General features: G+C 41.3%; 1 protein-coding gene across 5 annotated transcripts in view; it reads right to left on the reverse strand.

Moving 5' to 3' along the window:
* rnf103 (ring finger protein 103) overlaps positions 1 to 19,677 on the reverse strand; it is a 45,753-nt gene that overhangs the window by 2,734 nt on the left and 23,342 nt on the right. For 3 of the 5 annotated variants that reach the window (XM_007541670.2, XM_016665809.1, XM_007541673.2), the window contains one exon: positions 18,689 to 18,775. The exons of 1 other annotated variant lie outside the window; for it this stretch is intronic. In XM_007541670.2, coding sequence (XP_007541732.1) covers positions 18,689 to 18,775 — 87 coding nt within the window. Of the gene's footprint in view, positions 1 to 9,855; positions 10,979 to 18,688; positions 18,776 to 19,677 lie in introns of those variants that run through there. One more of the 5 variants, XM_007541674.2, reaches the window with a different exon arrangement.

Genomic DNA, 19,677 nt, shown 5'->3' on the forward strand with positions numbered 1-19,677 from the left:
TACCCTGTGATAATAACTCAGAAATATTGGATGAAAAAACCTTATAAGCTTGTATTAAAGCAGGAAGTACGGCGACCACCGTAAAAAAGGTTTACAGTATCAATTATACCGCATGGAACTGATCCGTAGATTATTGCGAGGGAACGCAAAAGAAAAAAAATTCCCCATGCCCCCTGGAGGGCTCCGTAATAAGCCACATGGTTCAAACCTTAGGAAAAAAGTAGAGGCTTATAGTCCGAAAAATACGGTACCCAAGTTGTCAGTCTGTAACTGAATTCACTTTATTAGGTGCAGTAACTGCAAGCCACTTTAGTGGGAATGTAGTTCATATTACCCACCATTAACCTGTGCTTATGTGCTGTGGCAATTAGAAGCAGCTTTATTGCATTTGCATATTTTTAACTTCCTAGTATTGTGTATAAAATATCTTTTGGAACAGTGTTTTATTTTCCTATCAACTATATTTTACTATCTTTTGTTTTTCACCACATTGAATGTTTACTTTTCTCATCAACACGGAATAAACGGCCTCCTTATTCTCTGAAACCATGTCAACAATAAACTAAACAGTTTTCTGATTATGTGGTAATTTCACTTGTCACTTCAATTTAAGGTTTATAACATTAAAATTTAATACAATTGCATATACCAAGATGTGTATTTCTGCTGCAAAAACCACAGACTTTTACTGGCCAAAATTTGTGGCAGAGCATTTTTCCTGAAATAAAAGCCTTCTGAACAAAAGTACTAAGTATAGTTCATTATTTAGCCTTTTGGTGGCATGCTGAGGGGTTGCTCTGGACTGAGGGTGCGCGGCATCACTTCAGGCAGGACGTGGTGATTGGGCATTAGTACTGCCCCTTTCAATCACTGTGAGAAGAAAAATATTCAACTGCCATAAATGTTTTTTCTTTAATGTAGGAGTGTTATTTTACTTGAAGTAATGTTTAATCATTAGTAACTTAAATGAAGAGTGAACTGGTTGTTAGTGTGGTTTGGCCTATTTTTAAAAGTAATTTCTAACTCTTTAGTTCCCCTTTATACCAAACTGGTTGGATCTGTCAGTATTTAATTTCCTTCTATCTTGTAACATAGGTCTGTTTTTTACCTTTAAACCAGTTGTATTAAATTGTAACTGAAGCTAAACCTTGGGTGATTTTGACCTCTTTTAAAGGGCCCTGTGATTTCACTTAACTGTTGTTTTGTTGTTTTTTTATTTTGGGGTGAATATTCCCAACTTTTTAAAAACCCATGGTACTGTGAGCTAATGCCTTACTTGGTCAAATATAAGTCAATTTCTCACAAGCTGATTAGTGAATATAAGCATTTTCTTTCTATAATATTGTGGGTGCACCCTAAAGAAGCATGGGAGGACCTTTTTGTGCAATAAAAATTACATGGCTTGAGTAATAATCAGTTCCCTCATGATCATTTTTTTAATTAATGTTCTTGTTCATGTACTCTCAGTTGTCTTTTAAGCTTATTTCTGTTTCTGTTTTTAAAGCACAATATACTTTGAACAACAACAAAGTAAAAATAAAAATCTTTGCAAATATATATTTTTGTTCTGAACATATGTTACTCTATCTGGGACACATCAGAAAATCATGTTAGTTTCAGTCCATCTGGAAAGAATTCACAGTTCCTTTGCAAAAACTTAACTATTTATTGCAATAATAGTCAATCTTCTCCATCAGCATTCTACACACGGTAAGCAATTATTACAAAGTGACAATTTTAGACGTTTATAAAAATAGAAATCAAAACAAATCACATGTACATAGGTACTCACAGTCTTTGATATAACAAAATCTAAGCTTAGGGGCATCTGGTGTCAAATTAAAATCCTTCAGATGTTTCTAAAATGTAACAGAATCCACCTGAGGTAAATCTGATTGGTTAAATATGATATGATGTGAAACATTGGTCTATATAAAGTATTTCCAATTTTAGAGCAAGAACCAAACAAAATCAAAGACATTGTCTTTAGAGAATCTCTATTTTGAGATTGCCATCTCAAAATACAAAAGTTGGTGAAGGTTAAAAAAAGACATTTGGTGGCACCAAATCTCCAAAAGTAGTCTGGTGTCTTTTTTTTAAACAAACAAACCACAACATTTCCAAGATCTGGTCACTGATCAAGCTAAGTAATAATGGAAGAAGGGTTGTGCACAGAAAGGTGATGAAGAAACCATTGCATAGTCCCAGGAAGGTTTCTCCTGTTCTGAAAATCTCTACAGTGTATGTGTGCTAAATTCAAAAGAGCCAGATGAAAGTTCTTGCTTATAGAAAATGAATAAGAACTTAAGAACTTCCTTTCTGGATTAATGAAAACATTCTTGGCAAAAGCTTTTTGCAGAACTCCAATTTTCCCCTGTACCATTTTGGGTAGAAGGACTACCCAAAATGTCAACATTTGTTGATAGGACATTTCAGTCTATCTGAATTTTGCAGATACGCACTGTAGACAATCTTATAACAGGACTTTTCCAGGGTGCGGAAACTAAAATAAAACTTTCTAGCTGGATTCCAAAACGTCATGTAAGGGGAAAATGGCAACTGATCATGACCTGGCTAAAACCATCCCTACAGTGAAGCATGTCAAGGGAAGAATCTTGCTGTTGGAATGTTTTTCTGTAGAAGGAACCAGGCAACTAGTCAACATAGAGGTTAGGCAGTAATCAAACAATGACGTGCGGTCAGGGGAGGCAAGTGAGGCAGGGCCTCACCTGTCATAATGGAAAAATATGATAAAGTCATTTATATTGCTATTTTCACCCCGTGGTTTGTACTGTAAAGTATTTATTTTTTATTTAGCCTAACCAATTTTGATCATTTTTTTCTCCAAAATTGCTGAATTTTCGCATTTCCCCATTCAAATGCTTGGAAGTGCACCTGGTGAGGCAGTAGCGAGCTAAGCCTCACCTGGGATTGCGCAGGGCGACGGGCCCACCGAGTCCGGTTGATGCTCGTGGGAGATGCTAGCTATGCTGAGCGGGAATCGGATGATTCCGCCAGCAGAGAGGACGAGAGCGACGAGGATGACAGCAGGACCAGCAGCGGTTCGGATGTTGCTTCCCAGATGGGAAGCACCGCGATGGAAGAGAGGCGGCTGAGTGGATATTCAGTCAACCCCAGGCTCCGTATATCTGACTCAACCCCGCTCCTACCTGTGGGCTCGCGCCTCCTCGAGCTACCTAGCTTGATCGAGGAAGCGACTAGCGCTAAGGTGCTTCCCACCCCCCAACCTCCTCCGCCACATTTGAATGATCTGGCGGGACGGTTTGACTCTGCCCTGAGTCGCTGTCCGGACCCCATCTGGCCTCAGTTTTCCGCCGTAATGACTTACATAACTGAGGCAGGGGCTGAGTCCGCGAAGCTGAGGGTGCCTGTCTCCGTGAACCCCTCCAACAGGGTGGAGGGGTTCATGGAGCAGAGTTTTCCCTCTGGATCCGGGCCTCGCTGACGTGTTTGGGGCCAGGACGTCAGGATTAGTCCAGCGGCCTGTACCCCCTTCTAAGCATGATCAGCTAATTACCAGGTTCTCTGACCGGGCCCACCGGTGCGCCTATAAGATAACGGCTGCCACCAATAATTGTTGGCATACGACATCTCCAAGAGGGTGTAGGAAGCTACCTTACAAGAGGAGCTGAAGGGCTCTCTCTGCAAGGCGGTTGATTCCATACTCAATCTGTGCACCACCTCAGCGGTTTGTTCCTCTCGGATAGCTGCCTGGGCTGCACTGATCCAGAGGACCACCTGGCTCCGCCTCTCACCATCTATGTCCGAGAAGCTCAAGAAGGACCTGTTGGATGGCCTCATCACCCCTGATGCGCAGTTAGGTGCCAATTTCCAGTCTCTCCTATCGGAGTCTAAGAAGACCCAGGAGGTTTCAGAGTCCGTCCTCCGCCTGGTAGGGCCACAACCTGTTCCCCACACCTCCGGCTGCTGGAGGGACCGACGTGGCCGCCGTCAACAACAGAGATGCTCCACAGCTGCTGCAGCCTCGTCCCGATCCGCTCCGCCACCCTCTTCCACCTCTCAACAGTTCTTCCCGGTGTGATAGCCAGTGACCCAGCATCTTCCCAGAGGACGTCAGCCTGAACCATCCAGGACCGACCAGCCGCAAGGACCACAGAGAAGGCAAGCTAGGAAATGGGAATGTGTGTGATAATGTGAAATGTTTTAAATTAAAACACAAACATATCGCTGAGAGCAAAATCCCTGCAGGTTCCAGCTCTGTCAGATCAGCTGATCTCACAGCAGCTTCCTCGCACACATTCCCCACACACAGCGAGCCGGCGGCCTCTAGACAGCTGTTTAGGAGGCACCGCAGCTCCGTGGTTTCTACACAGAATTTTTCTGTCTCAGTGGATAAGTCTGCCTCTTCTGAGCAGTCTGAATCCAAGAGCGCGTTCTGTGAACAGTCCAAACCTACTGTGATTTCGACCGCAGCTTCACACTCATCTCACCTAGTGAGTGGCGACTGTTTGTCATCTGTCCAGCAGCGGTCCACGCCGAAACGGCGTCTTAAGCACCCTGACCCCCCTTTAGGAAGCGTGCGAGTTCGCTCTCGGCCTGACATGAACGCGGCCGTGTCATGCGGCATGGAGGCTAATAACCAGTCCTTTCTGGCCTCCCATGGGTTCCTCCCCGGAGAATCTCCGAGGCAGGGGACGGCGGTAGGAGCTCTGACTTGGCTGGAGTTCATGGGAACCACAGCACCTCACATGAATGCACGCCCACTTTCAGAACATTATTCAGAGTGGCGGCGCGCATGTTCCTTGGACAGGTGGATGGATCGACTAATCAGCAGGTGTTACATGCTGCAGTTTGGAGGCAGGCCTCCGCCTTTCAAGGGGATCATGGAGACGCTTCTACCACCTCCAAAGCAGAATGCACTCTCATGTCAGAGCTGCAGGAACTGGTGGCGAAAGATACAATTTCCACGGTTCCCCAGGGACAGGAAAATGCAGAGTTTTATTCCTGCTATTTTCTGGTTCCCAGAAACAGGAGGAGTGAGACTCATTCTCAATCTGTTCCTGTTCAACAGCTCGATCATTGAGAGGTCATTCCACATGCTGACAGTCAGACAAGTACTGGAAAGTGTTCACCATGACGACTGGTTCACCTCCATAGATTTTAAAGACGCATACTTCCACGTCTCCATCATCCTGAAACACCGGAAGTATCTGCATTCCTCCTTCCAAGGGCCCAGTATCAGTACAACCGTCTGCCATTCGGTTATTCTCTCGCCCCGCGCATGTTTTCCAAATGTGTAAGCAGCGCTGCAGCCACTGCACATGGCAGGGATGAGAGTCCTCTTCTATCTGGACGACCTGCTTTTACTGGCTCAGACCAGAGAGGAAGGCACCATTCAGACCCAGAAGCTGGCAACACATCTGCTGAGTCTGGGATTTTCCATCAACTGGGAAAAGAGTTTGGTTATTCCATCTCAGATTATCGTTTATCTGGAAGTATAGCTTGAACTCAGTTATGATGAGAGCCCCATTAGCACAGCCGAGAATCGAGGCTCTGTCAGCGCAGCTCCGCCATGTCAGGCCTCGCAGCGTAGTGGCAGCTCTGTCAGTCACGCAGCTGCTGGGGATGATGTCAGCATCTCACGTTATGATTCCGCTGGGTTTGTTACACGAGACGCCTTCAGAGATGGTTTGTTCGCCTGCGTATAGATCCTGTACGCTAGAAGAGACGCATGATCTCTGTTCCTCCTTCAGTGGGAGCTGATCTGACCCACTGGGGGACTCACTGGGGGAGCCCCAACATTCTGGCAGAGGGAGTTCCCCTCAGCAGACCCACGTCACACCTATCGGTGTTCACAGACGCATCCCTGTCGGGATGGGGAGGAAAGAGTCTGTCTCAGGTGGTTGGAGCACTGTGGCCAGACAACTTGACTCTTCATATAAACATGCTGGAGCTCCTCATGATTCTGGAGGTGACTCAGCACTTTGCTTCTCTGCTGAAGCGTCAACATGTTCTGATCCACCCGGACAACAGAGTGGTGGCAGCCTACGTAAATCGCCAGGGAGGTGTGGGCTCTGCTCTGCTGTTAAACATCTCCAGATAGCTGCTGTGCTGGGCGCATATAAACCTGCTCTCGATCAGATTAGTGTACATCCCTGGTGTCCTGAATAGAGGAGCGGACATCATGTCCAAGGAGCGGTCCTCACCATGGGGACTGGAGTCTCCATCCCAAGCTGGTTGCTCAAATATGGAGCAGATTCAGGAGATTGGCAGTGGACCTGTTCACCACCTTGGAGAACGCGCAGTGCCAGCTGTGATTCTCACTGAGTCCACAGGAGGAACCACCACTAGGGGTGGACACCTCCACTCACAGCCCGTGGCCAAAAATACTCATTTATGCTTTTCCCCCAATTCCATTGATTCCACGGCTCCTGGACCGAGTTTGGGAGGAACACCTGTGGGTAATCCTGGTGGCACCCGATCGCAGGAACGCAGCGTGGTTTCCCAGTCTGCAGCAGCTGGTGTCAGGTCGACCGTGGAAGCTGCCATAGAGGATGCTCTCTCCCAGGCTGGGGGAGCGATCAGGAGCCACCCAGGAATAGGCCACCATCTCTGGGTCTGGCAGCTGAACGGGAGCACCTAGAGAGGCTCGGTCTCCCTCAGGTGTGGTGTGCACCATTCAAGGTGCATGAGCCGCTTCTACCACAGTATTATATGCTTCGAAGTGGTCAGCCTTTCAACGCTAGTGCGTGGGAGAGAGGGTGGAGCCCATTTCATGTCCTTTAGGGCGCGTGCTGTCATTTCTCCAGCAGCTGATGGACAAACTTAGCTTTCAGCACCATTAAAACATGCTGCAGCTCTTTCCTCCTGCCATGAGGGGTTTTGGTGACAGAACGATCTTCAACCACCCGCTAATGAAGTGGTTTCTGAGAGGTGTGCTCAGAAGCAGACAGGTGTCACGCCCACTTGCTCTCCCTCCTCCTCTAACCCTCCTCATAAATCTGAGACAGAAGCTGCTTCTCATCTTCTCTGCCCCGTGCGCGCTCTCTTGTTATGTGGTGCACATGTCTGCACTGCGTCGCTCTCAGCGTCTGTTCATGCATTACAGAGATAATTCAGTGGGGCGTCCTCTGTCCACCCAGCGTCTTTCTCACTGGTTGTGTGAGGCCATCTCACAGGCCTACATTTCTTCTGGATTGGATCCTCCAGAGAATCTGAGAGCTCACTCCACCAGAGGGATTTCATCCTCCACAGCTCTGCGTGGAGGAATGTCTGTGGAGTACATTTGCACGGCAGCTCCCTGGTCATCTCCATACTCATTTATTCCATTTTACCTATGTGATGTTTCCACGTTCTCTATGACCCATTCTGTCCTCAGAGTTCTGACAGAATAATTATTTTTGTCACATTTACTCACAAAGCATTTGAGAACAACATGGTTGTCCAAAGTGCTGTATAATAAGTTACCTGTTCTGCTCATCGTTACACTGTTACAGTTCGTAACGTTTGTTGTTCCTGTTCACAGCAGCAGGTCTGTTTGTCTCAACCTTTTGACCAGATATTATTCTCCTCTCTGGTCTTCTGCTGTATGGGAGACCGGGAGTTCGTAATTACCCACTCTAGGCTGAGACTGTTTTTGTTATATGCGAGCAGATGCTTCATAGTGGTGGTCTGAATGGACCCAGTGAGGCATAGACTACATCCTGCTTCGCCGTTAACCCACTAGCGATAGCCTTAAAGGGCAAAGCCTGTACGAAATAGAACATTGGTTACATATTGTAACCCCAGATTCTATGAGTATAGGTGCAGCCCTTTAAGCTGTGGGCCTCACTGGTTCCTGAATAGCTGAAGAAAAAGGCTGTTAGGGAGCCATTTGTCCGGTCTGACCGCTTTTTATACAGACCGAGGTGGGGCCCCCCCAGTAGGTGGGCGTGGACTAAACTTTCTTTAGTGCTGCGCTGCGCACAAGGGATAAACCCACTAGCGATAGCCTTAAAAGGTTACGCCTATGCTCACAGAATCTGGGGTTACAATATGTAACCAACGTTTTGAGTTGCACTTAAACGGGTTTTCCCTTTGCTGTGGAGCATAGCACGAAATTAATAAATACCTAAATTTCCAAGTTTCATTGAGTTAACGGAATTATTATACCATGGCAGCGGATAACGTATTTATTAGCATAATAAATTATATTTTTGTATTTATTTCTATTTGCCTTCCAGCGTTGTCCGCATGTGCAAAATTTCCTTATGTAAACAATAACATGCAGGTGGTCTATATTTGTATATCTGATTATGATTAAGTCAGTGCCTCACCAGCGTTGCACCTCACCCCCCTCACTGTAATCAAATATAGAGAAACTCTACAAGAAAACCTCATTCAAAGTACTCTGGAATTCAGTTTAGGTTGGCTACTCATTTTACAGCAAAACAATGAGCAGCATTTTACTAAGCAGAGAAAACAAACACTCTAATAAGTAAAATAAGAGAAGAAGTAGCTGCAGGAGCAGTCTACAAATGTCAGACATTTGGGTGCTGAGACATCAAATACACACTATATTTAGAAATACATAAACACTGTCTACTGATTTTGATTGTGGATTATTCAGAGAAGAATGGGTAAAAATACCCAAAAATGTGCCAAAAATATTGACTCTTGTTATTCCTGCCAATGTTTATAGAGCAAAAATGTGAAGTTACTTATGAACATGTGATTCATTGTACTATTTATTTTTAGTACAGTTGGGAAAAAAATTCAACAAATTTGTTCTTTATGTCAATATGGGTTTCTCTGTTTTCTGAAATAAAATAAAAAAGGTTTTGAAAAGGGCTGTAACATAACCAAATGTGGAAAAAGTTAGCTGGGCCAATGCTTTCCTATGCAGTTCTGCATAGGACGATTTTCTCATTAAGCTCGATGTCTCCGGCTGAATTTCAACTGAGCCAATCAGTGAGCAGCAGGAGTTGTAAATGATTCTGCACTGTTTTATAATTATAATCTGATTATATAGGGTTGTAATTGGCACTGGGAATAAATTAAGGGAATGAGGTAATTTAGTCCATGTGGGCCTTGCTTCCAAAAATTAAACAACTAAACTCAAAGCAAGAGGAATGGATAAGATATTTTATTGCTGACAAAGCGAGCTGCTACTTATGGGGTTATTTACAGGCATGTAATTTCTGGTAAGCTTTATGGCAATACTTTATTTGACGGGGTGTGAATAAGACTGGCATGACACTGACATAACACCTGTTAGGAACATAAAGAAGTCTATGAATGTATATGACAGTTGTCATGAAGTGTCATTCGGTAAATAATGACACTTTTAATGCAAAGTTGCTCTAGAAGTTGCATTAAAAGTCCATTAAAAATGCCAACGTTGCATTAAATTATTTACAAAATCATGCTGTTGGCATTTTTAATGAACTTTTAATGCAACTTTTAGAGCAACTTTGCATTAAAAGTGTCATTATTTACCGAATGACACTTCATGACAACTGTCATATACATTCATAAAGACTTCTTCATGTTCATGACAGATGTTATGTCATGTTTATGACAGTGTTATGTCAGTCTTATGCACATCCCTTCAAATAAAGTGTTACCAGCTTCATTAAGATGGTGCATTACAACAAGGCCAAAAGTAGTGATTGGGTAAAATTAGATTGTTTAAAACTTCAACAGAGTCCATGCCTTCAGCAAGCAATCATTTCTCATAGCCAAGGGTCCAGACCCTCTGTAAGAAGAGTAGGACAGGGGGCTGATTTTTACCAAGCTAGGAATAAGTGAAGCACTAGGAATATATTACGAATGTACAGTGGCTTGCAATTTTATTCATACGCCTTGCATTCATATTTTGTCACATTACAACCACAGATTTATATATTTTATTAAAATTTTATGTGAAAGGTCAACACAACGTGGTATACAAATTTGAAGTAGAGAGAAAATTAGACATGTTTCAAAACATTTTTTACAAATAACTGAAAATGCAGTGTGCAAAACTATTCAGTCCCCTTTTTTCTGAGTGGAAACAATTCCTTTCAGAAGTTGCCTGATGACTGCTAATAACTAAAAACATAAGATTTTGTCATTGTTTCAGGAAAATATCAAAATTGCAGTGGTAATATCAATGATAAATAAAATAATAAAGCATATAAATATCTGTCGCTAAAGTCTCAATCTTAGTCAATGCTCAGTCCAGCCCTTTTAAGTTTTCGGAGAAGAAGAGTCTTTGTTGGGCATTCCTTGCCAGAAAATATATGTTCAGCAACCAGGTCAGGTCTGAGGTGATGTGGATGCCCAGGAATTTTATGTTGTCCACACACTCCACCACCTTCCCTTGAATAGTAACAGGTGGGTGCACTGTCCTCCTGGACTTCCTGTAATCCAATATGACCTCCTTGGTCTTGCAGGTGTTGAGCATCAAGTTGTTCAGTGAACACTACTGAAACAGGTGCTGGATTTCCTCTGTACAGGGTCTCATCATTATTATCAGACTCACTACGGTGGTGATATCTGCAAACTCTAAAACCCTGTTAGAGGAGTGAATAGCTACACATTCATGGGTGAACAGAGCAAAAAGAACCAGACTAAGCACACAGCCCTGTGGTGTGCCTGTATTGACTGGGATGGATGATGTTTGGTTCCCTAGTCTCACCATCGGAGGCCAGTTGGTGAGAAAGTCACTGATCCAAAGACACATTGATGTTGAAAGTCCCAGGTCATGGAGCTTCACTATCAGTTTCTCTCGGCTGAATCATTGACTTTAGTTAAATGCTGAACTAAAGTCAATGACTAGCATTCTAACATAAGTTTCAGGATGCAAAAGGTGGGTCAGGGCTGTGTGCTGTGTAACTTGTCCAGTCCTGCAGCTTTGTTGGGGTTAATCCTCTTCAGAGAAGAAGTCCCCTGGTTGAGCAGGAGGATTAGGGGCTGATGTTGGTCCTCTGAATGGATGTGGGCATTGCTTCTTCTGCTGCTTGAGGTGTCAAATCTAGAGAAAAAAACTGTTCAACATATCAGGAAGAGAGGGCTCCCCTGGTGCTCTTGCAGCCTGCCCAAGTCCTGAGTCCTCTCCTCTCCACATATTCTGCTGGCCATTATTGAACTGTTCCTTAATGCGTTGACTGAATTTGACCTCAGTTGCAAAAAACTTTAGATTTTGAAATTTTCCACTCGCGTGCTTTTATTTTGGACAGAGTTTCCTGCAGCCTGATGACAGCGGGAGAAAGTGAGCTCTCCCCTAAGAAGTTCGGTGCACATAAAGCTGCAATGCCCTGCCCCAGTGAATTATATAGCAGGCTGCCCCAGTCATTGTTGACTCATGGTTGCTTAAAGCTTTACAAGACCGACTGATTTTAGTGACATTGTGGGTGTAAAATATTGAATAAAATGTTGTGCTACATGACTGGCTTCATTTACATTTAAACTTTATGACATACAAAATTACAAGAGGATCGTCCTTATTGTCTCCAAGTGTATTCTGGGTAAAACTTGTCACCAGGCGTCCACCAACGTCATCATCAGTCTTTTGGCAACAGATGACAAACTAGCTAGAACAATTTGCGGACCAAGTTAACAGGCGTGGAGCTCCATGGAGCGGCAAAGTGAGAAGGATGGAAAAAAGAGAGCAAGGAAAAGCCAAAAACTGGACGCATATTTTGTTCGTCGTCTTGGAGATGAAGCGGAGTTTTTTGTTGGCAGCGATTCAGGTCCGCCAAAACTGCCAGTCCAGCCAGGGAGCCAGGAGAGTTACAGGTAGCAACTCTGATGTTATTCACAAAGTGTGAGTTAACTGTAGGCTGATTATAAACTGTATCAGCCCAGCCGCCGAGCTTACATCTTTTTCTTTCTGGAAGACTGAGTTATAGCCGCGGCTTGAGCCGAACAGTTCGGGTTAAGCGCGTTTTTGAGCCAAGACAGCGGTGTGGCGTTTATAGTTAAGGTTTACATTGGAGCCGCCTGGCAGAGCGGCGTGCGTCATCAGCACCGAGTTTCAAAGATCCAGAGGCGCACGAGACGCTGCGACACGCTGCGCATGCGGCGGGGTCGGCGCGTGCCGCTGCGTGTCCGCTTCAACGCGAACAATGAACCGAGCTCCGTGCTCATGATAAATTAAAACAAATTCAATAATTTCCATTGGCATGATTTATCGTTTCTCTTTTTATTTCTCTATTTCTACCAAAAACTGTCTGATAAAAGCTTTCAGGATGGTGCTTTGGTCTCAGCTAAACCTTTTTTTGAAGGACAATTTTATTTACAAAGACTTAAAAAATCATTTGTCGTTTTATTTATTTTGGATATTTGAAATATCTTCCAGTTGCAGTGTTAAATGTTCATTATAATTTAAAGTTTACTGATCTTTCAGATTGTGTTCCTGCATTATTTTCCCATTAACATTATATTACTTAAAAATGGTCTCAAAACAACAATAATATTGTTTATCAAAAATCTAAATTTGTTATTGTGGCAGGCCTACACACATATGACATATAGTGTAGTTAGTTTATTACCAGGGATTGCATAGTTACTTTGAAAGAGTAATTTGATTACTCAATGAAAAATTCATCTATCAGCTAGAAAATGTGCATCTCTTTTCCCTCCATCGTTTACATTTGTGTTGCACATGAAACGTATCTCCCCAAGGAAAAGGAAGAAAGCACCAATATGTTTTCAAAAAAATAAAAAAAAACAAATATAGTGTTGAGGAAAATAAATATTCTTAGTGTTTAATACAGTTAGATCTTACAACATGTGAAAATGGTAGATTAAGCAAGAGTCCTTTGGATAAAATGTTAGAGGGCCTGCAGAAAAGAATGTTATCAGGGAGGAACCATGACATAAATTAACTTTGGCACACAGGCCGTGTCTCAGATGAGCAGCAGTGAGGAGACATCTCAAGGCATCTCCCTCAGAGAGACACTAAAACTTAAGGACAAACAAACCAACAACACAATACTAACAACAATTGCAATTTAATTAGTAGAATACCATTTAGTTAAAATTAACATGACTTGAAGTAGCCTAATTTGTAGTTTTATATTAACTAGATGGAGTCTCTAACCTAGGCCAAATGTAATATCAGTTAGTTAAATATAATCAAAACTAGTATAACATTAATTAGAAAATGTTTAGAATGAATGTGTTTATATTGAAAATGCTCAGGTATATTCTATAAGTGTTGTATTCTTAAAATCTGTGCTTTGATCTAAGAGGATGCAGAAATTAAACAGGTCTCAGAAGGTAATAAAATTGCTTCGGATGTCCCAACTTAGTAATTTGAAACTAGTTGTAGCCGTACAAGGGAAACAACACATCTTAATTGCATAATTGCATAAATTAAAACAAAGGAAACACCCTTTTGGAATAAAAGTAAGGCCCCAGAGGAACAAATCAAATTTGCTTTTGCAATTCTCCAAAGACGTCTTTGCTTTTTGTTTGTCGTTTCCATTTCCTCTCTCAGGTAAATTCATGTGTTGTTTGTGCTTTGAGTTTCTGATGTGTTGTGATGTGCTCTTGTGGTGATAATATGCATCTGTCTTGAATAAATGCTGATTATTGGGACACTGTTGCCTCTGTGTGATCTCAGTTTCTTTTGCGCACAGCATTTTCTGAATCTGGGCATGAGAGGATAAAACGAGTCAAAAGTTTTAAAAAGGGTTAATATGCTTTAAAATGTTCCTCTCCTATAATAGTAACACACAGTAACTTGGATACATAACTTGAATCTGATTATTGGATTGTAAATAGTAACACGTTAGATTACGTGTTAAAAGGGGTCAGATTAGAGTAACGCGTTGATGACACCATTGTCTGACATTTTTGCTCAAGCTATGTTTACAGAACTGTCAGGTTTCTAATGTGTCCACCCAGTGATAAACTTGTTCCTACACCCTTGTTTCCTACTGTCTAGAGATGTCCCAGAAGAAAATATTATGCAAAGTTGAAGTAGGTTTCTGATTGCAGCTTCGATTCGGGAAATGGCTAGATTCCACCTATTTTTTTCACCTGCTTCATATCTTTCATCTACTCTAGTTAAAAAACTGCAACACATATAAATTACTTTGTTCTAATAGAACATTTAAAACCAAAATTGTGATTTGTGAAACCTTTATCTGATTTTTGAAATTTCAATAAGGGGTGATTTCATCCCTTTTTATGCATTTGGATCACACTACAACTGCTGTAGCTCTAAAAATACAACACCTAGACCACATGTGTCAAACTCAAGGCCCATGGGGAAAACCTGGCCCGCCATAGCTTTTTATGTGGCCCTCTAGATCAGGGGTGCCCAAAGTGGGTCCTCGAGGGCCAACATCCTGCATGTTTTAGTTCTCTCCCTGGTTTAACGGATCTGGATCAAATGATGGCTCATTGGAGGGCCAAAGAAGAACATTAACCTGCTGAAAAGGTTGTTGTTACCAGCAAGGAGAGAACTAAAACATGCAGGATGCCGGGCCTCGAGGACCCACTTTGGGCACCCCTGCTCTAGATTCTAGACTAAGTGTGCTTAATGTTATCAATCAAATTGATGGAGTTTTTATCTGCTTACTGTCAGATTATATCAATCAGTCCCTCCAGTTTCTTGAGAATTATCATGAAAATTCACGCAAAAATCAACAAATTCTGCTAAGTGCAAATATTTCCAAATTAGTACCACAAACACTTTGATTTTTATTGCAAAAAAATCACAAAAAGAATCATGAAATCCAGGAGGGGCTGAAAATATGCTCAATCATATTTAATTTTAAGAATTCAATGATATTTTAACAGTTAGTGAACAAGTTTTATCAATACATTTTGGCATCACCGGCCCTTTAACATCATTCATGATCTTGATTTGGCCCAAAACAAAAATGAGTTTGACACCCCTGACCTAGATACTTCAAAGATGGACAAGATTATTTTATCGTACTGGCAAAATAATTTGAGCAAAATCAAGGATTCCCCCAGTGTATTATAAGCCTGGGGCTTGTCGCGCTTTCAGAGGTACGCGTTGAGCGAGCGGTGAGAATGATTTATCTTTTTGAACAAAGATTTATGTGCGGTGTTTACATCTCAACACGCTGCCCAGTGAGAGGCTGTCTGCTGATAAGTTTATGCATGTGGTCCCAGTTGGCTGGAGAGTTAAGCGGCTCAGCCTGTGGAGGAGCTTTCGCGCTCGCCTCGTAGTCATGCATCATGTTGGTTTTATTTTATTATCAATTGTATTATTATTATTACTATTCTGGCTACACAATGCATCAAACCATATCAAATGCATTGACCACTTAGTCAGCCAGAGTTAATTTGAGCAGCCACACGTACCTCAGAAAAACCTGTCCCATAAAGCTCGAGCAACCAAACAGTTTCTGTGGCGCTTATTAAAAACTCAATCACAAAATTGAAGAGCTACTAAAGCCACATAAATTGAACTTGCCATCTTCCGCTCTGTATCCAGAGGAGAGATGCGTAGTGCAGCAGATTTAACTCATCATGCAGGGCTGGTCCTAGGTTGTATGAGGCCTTGAGCAGAATTTGATTTAGGGGCCCCTGTTCTTGCTAAGCACATTAGCACCACTAATGTACTTAGCGCGTTGACACCATTGTTTGACATTTTTGCTCAAGTTATATTTACAAAACTGTCAGGTTTCCATGCATTTCCAGGCATGGAAATGCATGGAAACAGCATTTCAACATGGACTTAGTAAATTCTGGGAGAAGGGGGTAGTTTAATTGGCAATGAGTGATAATTGTGGTGATAACAGAGCTCAAACTCAAAGACTAAACTCACAGCATCAGGTTGCAGCTGTGATAACAAAACAATTTAACTATGAATATTGTTCTTTGAACTTTTATAAAGTGAACTTGCCAGCTCCTTAAAATATTACATTTAAATGTTAAACAATTTCAAATCTTTTAATTTATGTATGCTGAAACCATTAAATCAAACTTAGAAACATTGGCATTCTCGATAAACAAATGTTACGTTTATATATCTATGGTCTGTGGTAAAATGTTAGCATTTATGGGCCCCTGAAGGCCAGCGGGGCCTTGTGGAGCTGCTGGCTTAATTTGAATTAAAGAGAAGTGCAAATATTAATTTTAATGGTATATTTTTATTTGTTGTTTCTTTTAAGACTCTATAGTTGTGGGTTTAAATAGTATTTTACTAGCGAGGTCTTCCCGTAACATATAATTAACCACTAATATTTTTACATTTCCTGTCAACTTAACATCTTTTAATACAAAAACACGGTGGACCACCGGTGGATGGCCTCAGCACCCCACCCACCAGGCTTAGCAAGTTTTCTGGGGAAAATCCTGAGGATGGAAAGAAAAGTCAAAATAGGGAAGTTTGTGTTAGTATGAAAAGTTCTATTTAAAACCATAAAAATTTCAGACAATTTTTCTTTTAGAGATTTGAATGTCCATATATTTCTGCTCATAGTTGCATGAGAAGCTCTTCTCTCTCACTGCAAAAAAAAGACAGTTATGAATCACTTGAATTATTTTTCTGTTTTTTATACATCAGTTAATCAAGTTTATTTGTGTAGCACATTAAACACAAGGCAGTTCAAAGTGCTTCATCATAAAAACACAAAAATACAAAGTCATAGAACGCACAAACAACTGAAACATTACATCTTGTCTTGTGGCATTATTGCACATCAGAATGTTTATCAATGTTTCATTTGTAATGTTTCAAAAGCAGCTCTAAATAGGTGTGTTTTAAGTCTGAATTTAAAGGAACTCAGTGTTTCAGCTGTTTTGCAGTTTTCAGGAACTTTGTTCCAGATTTGTGGTGCATAGAAGCTGAATGCTGCTTCTCCATGTTTGGTTCTGGTTCTGGAGATGCAGAGCCAGAAGACCTGAGGGGTCTGGAAGGTTGATACAACAGCAGACCTTTAATGTATTGTGGTGCTAAGCTTTTCAGTGATTTATAAACTAACAGTGTTTTATACATAATTATTTTTGGATGCTCATATTGCTTCAGTCACAATCTTACCTCTCCTATTTGGCCATGCTTTGTTTGATCATAGCCTCAGCCCGGGTTAGTGCTTTATGTTTTCCAGTGCATTTCTGGATGCCTACATTTTATCCAAAACTGACTGACTGTAGACTTCTCATATAGTGCACATAGTTTATCGCTGAGCTACCTTTTTGAATATTTTTCTGATTTACTCTAACTGTCCCTGAATACATGCCATTTTCTACCGTCAATGCCTGCTGGTCCAAGAGGAAACTGAACGCTGCAAGTCAATGACTGGATGCAATCTGCTGGGTTTCCTTAGAAATAAACATTTTAAACTACTTCGAATAAGTAACTGAGCTTACTACACTGCTTGATAAGTAGGATCAAGTCTCGCTACACTGAATATAAAAAGAGAGAGAAAATAGAAAGCTAAAAGTGCCAAACAGCAATTTGGTGAAGGAGGAGTTCAGTTCTCATGTGGATGCAAATAAAGTATTGAAATCACCCTTTAATGAAGTTTCACAAATCACAAACTTGGTTTTAAATATTCTGCTATTAGATCAGAATAATCTAGCCCAGGTTTGAGAAGTCTAGGTGTTATAGTTTTTTAACTACAGTAAATGAAAGATACTGAAGCTGGTGAAAAAAAAGGTGGATTTGCCCTGTTTGCCCTTCCCGAATTGGAAGCTGCAATTGGAAACCAATTTTGGCTTTGTGACTCTTTGCATAATATCCTCATCTGGGACACCTCTAGACCATAGAAAGGATTGTAAATTGTCCTCTATGTCTGTTGTTTAGACTCTACCACCACTACCGGCATTGCAGAAACTGCATAACAACCTTTTCACTCAACAAAGAAATGCATGATTTTTCAAAAGGTTTCCCGGGATTGCAAGAAAATAAGTTGGGATTTTCTTCCCCTCCATGTCTCCTTACAGGCTCTGTACAAGAGCAATTTGGCTGCAGACGGCTTTAAAAATTGAAAAAGCTCAGAGGGGTTAACTCAACAAAATCTTTTGATGTTATAATTCTAGATCTCTCAGAGGTGCTAAGGCGGAGATATCAAGGCAAAAGGTAGTTTAGGTTAGCAGCTGCTAGAGCAACAGAGGAAGTTTTGGTTGCCTGGATTTTATGGGGTGGGTTTTTCACATTTAAAATGTTTAAAATGTCTTTGTTGTGACAACTCGACATTAAATAAGAATCATTTGTCATAAACAGATATTAATTATCAAACATTATCAAACATTAAAAGGTTTTTATGTATCTTTGTGTATTATTACATTTCCCTGTCATTTCTTGTTGGCCCTAACTGAGTCATTATAATTGTGACATTAATATTTTCCCTTTCACAGTGGACTAGTATAGTTGTCATTAAGTGTTATTCACAGTCAAAAGCTTTAACAACAGTCATTAATATTTCCCCTTACCTCAAGTGGCACAAGTAGACGCAATAATAAATACATCAATATGCTTTATTACACTGTCAAATGCTTTCAAAAAACAGTCGTTAATATTAAAATCTTACCTGAAGTAAAGTGGAACACACTGGACTATTTATAATTAGCAGGATAGTTTTGGAACAAACCCTGTGTACTTTGGAATAAAACTTTGTGAACAGGAGTACGAGTAGTTTTGCAAGCCAGTATATTTACTTACTTATTTTTTAGTTTAGTGTTTCAACCCATTAATTGATGAACATAATATTGAATAGAAGGCAGCTGTAAAAATACGATTCAGATGGTTTCCTACCAAAACAGGAAGCCAAGACACCAGCAATATGGAGTTGTAGGTTCCAAGTGTTCTGATCAGAACAACAAATCGCTTGACTGTTGCTCCCTGTGAATGAAAATAAATAGGAATGACAAATAAAAATTAATGGCAGGAAGAAAAAAAAGGTAACATTCTATTTTATGAATATATGAATATAGTTTCAGGAAAACAAGGTGACCTTGTATAAAGAACAATAGCTTTGCGTGAACTCACTACGTAGAATAATATTTCTTTCAAATATAGGTAAACCCCACATAAGCTTTTTGTGCAGATAAGCTATATAAATTTGGCCTTAAGGGTGCTATCTCTTGTTACTGAGCAAATTGTGACATTTCCATGTAAACTTGTTTATTTTGCATTATTTGGCCTAAAATTGTCTTAATCCTGCCCTCTTTGGGTTAAAGGAAGGCTGCTGCAGTTGAATTTTTGTGTTGATTAAAAACTGTACAGCTTGGTCGATGTCTACATCACACCCCTGCATTTGGGTGTAAAACCATCTCACTCAAACACACAAGTTCAATCAGGAGTTGGAATTGTTTGCATTGACTGAGTTGCTAAGTTGGAAACCATGTGTTGTCCTTGTCCTGACCGCCCCCTTTAACCACCTCCACTTATTCCCACACTTGGCCATACTCATCAAGCGGGCTTATGCTTTTACATTGGGTTTAGTTCCATTTTAAGTATTAAATCATTTTAATATACTATCATTTTTACAGTAAGCTTCAATCGTTTTTTGGTTTTTCACAACCCGAAGACAATGGCCTAAGCAGAGAGGCCCAAACTTTCGTAGAGGAGCCACTTGGGTCAGCTACTCCAGGAGAATCCTAAAGCAGACCCAGGCCAGCCAAGACGAGCGTGTTTATTTGGATCACCTCAACAATGAGGCATCCAGGTGGCATCCTCGAGCCTTGAGCCAGTTCAGGTGGCCCAAGTCACCTGAACTGGCTCCTCTCAAAGTGAAGGAGCAG

Source organism: Poecilia formosa, unplaced genomic scaffold, assembly GCF_000485575.1.
Source record: "Poecilia formosa unplaced genomic scaffold, Poecilia_formosa-5.1.2 Scaffold623, whole genome shotgun sequence".
Taxonomy (NCBI): domain Eukaryota; kingdom Metazoa; phylum Chordata; class Actinopteri; order Cyprinodontiformes; family Poeciliidae; genus Poecilia; species Poecilia formosa.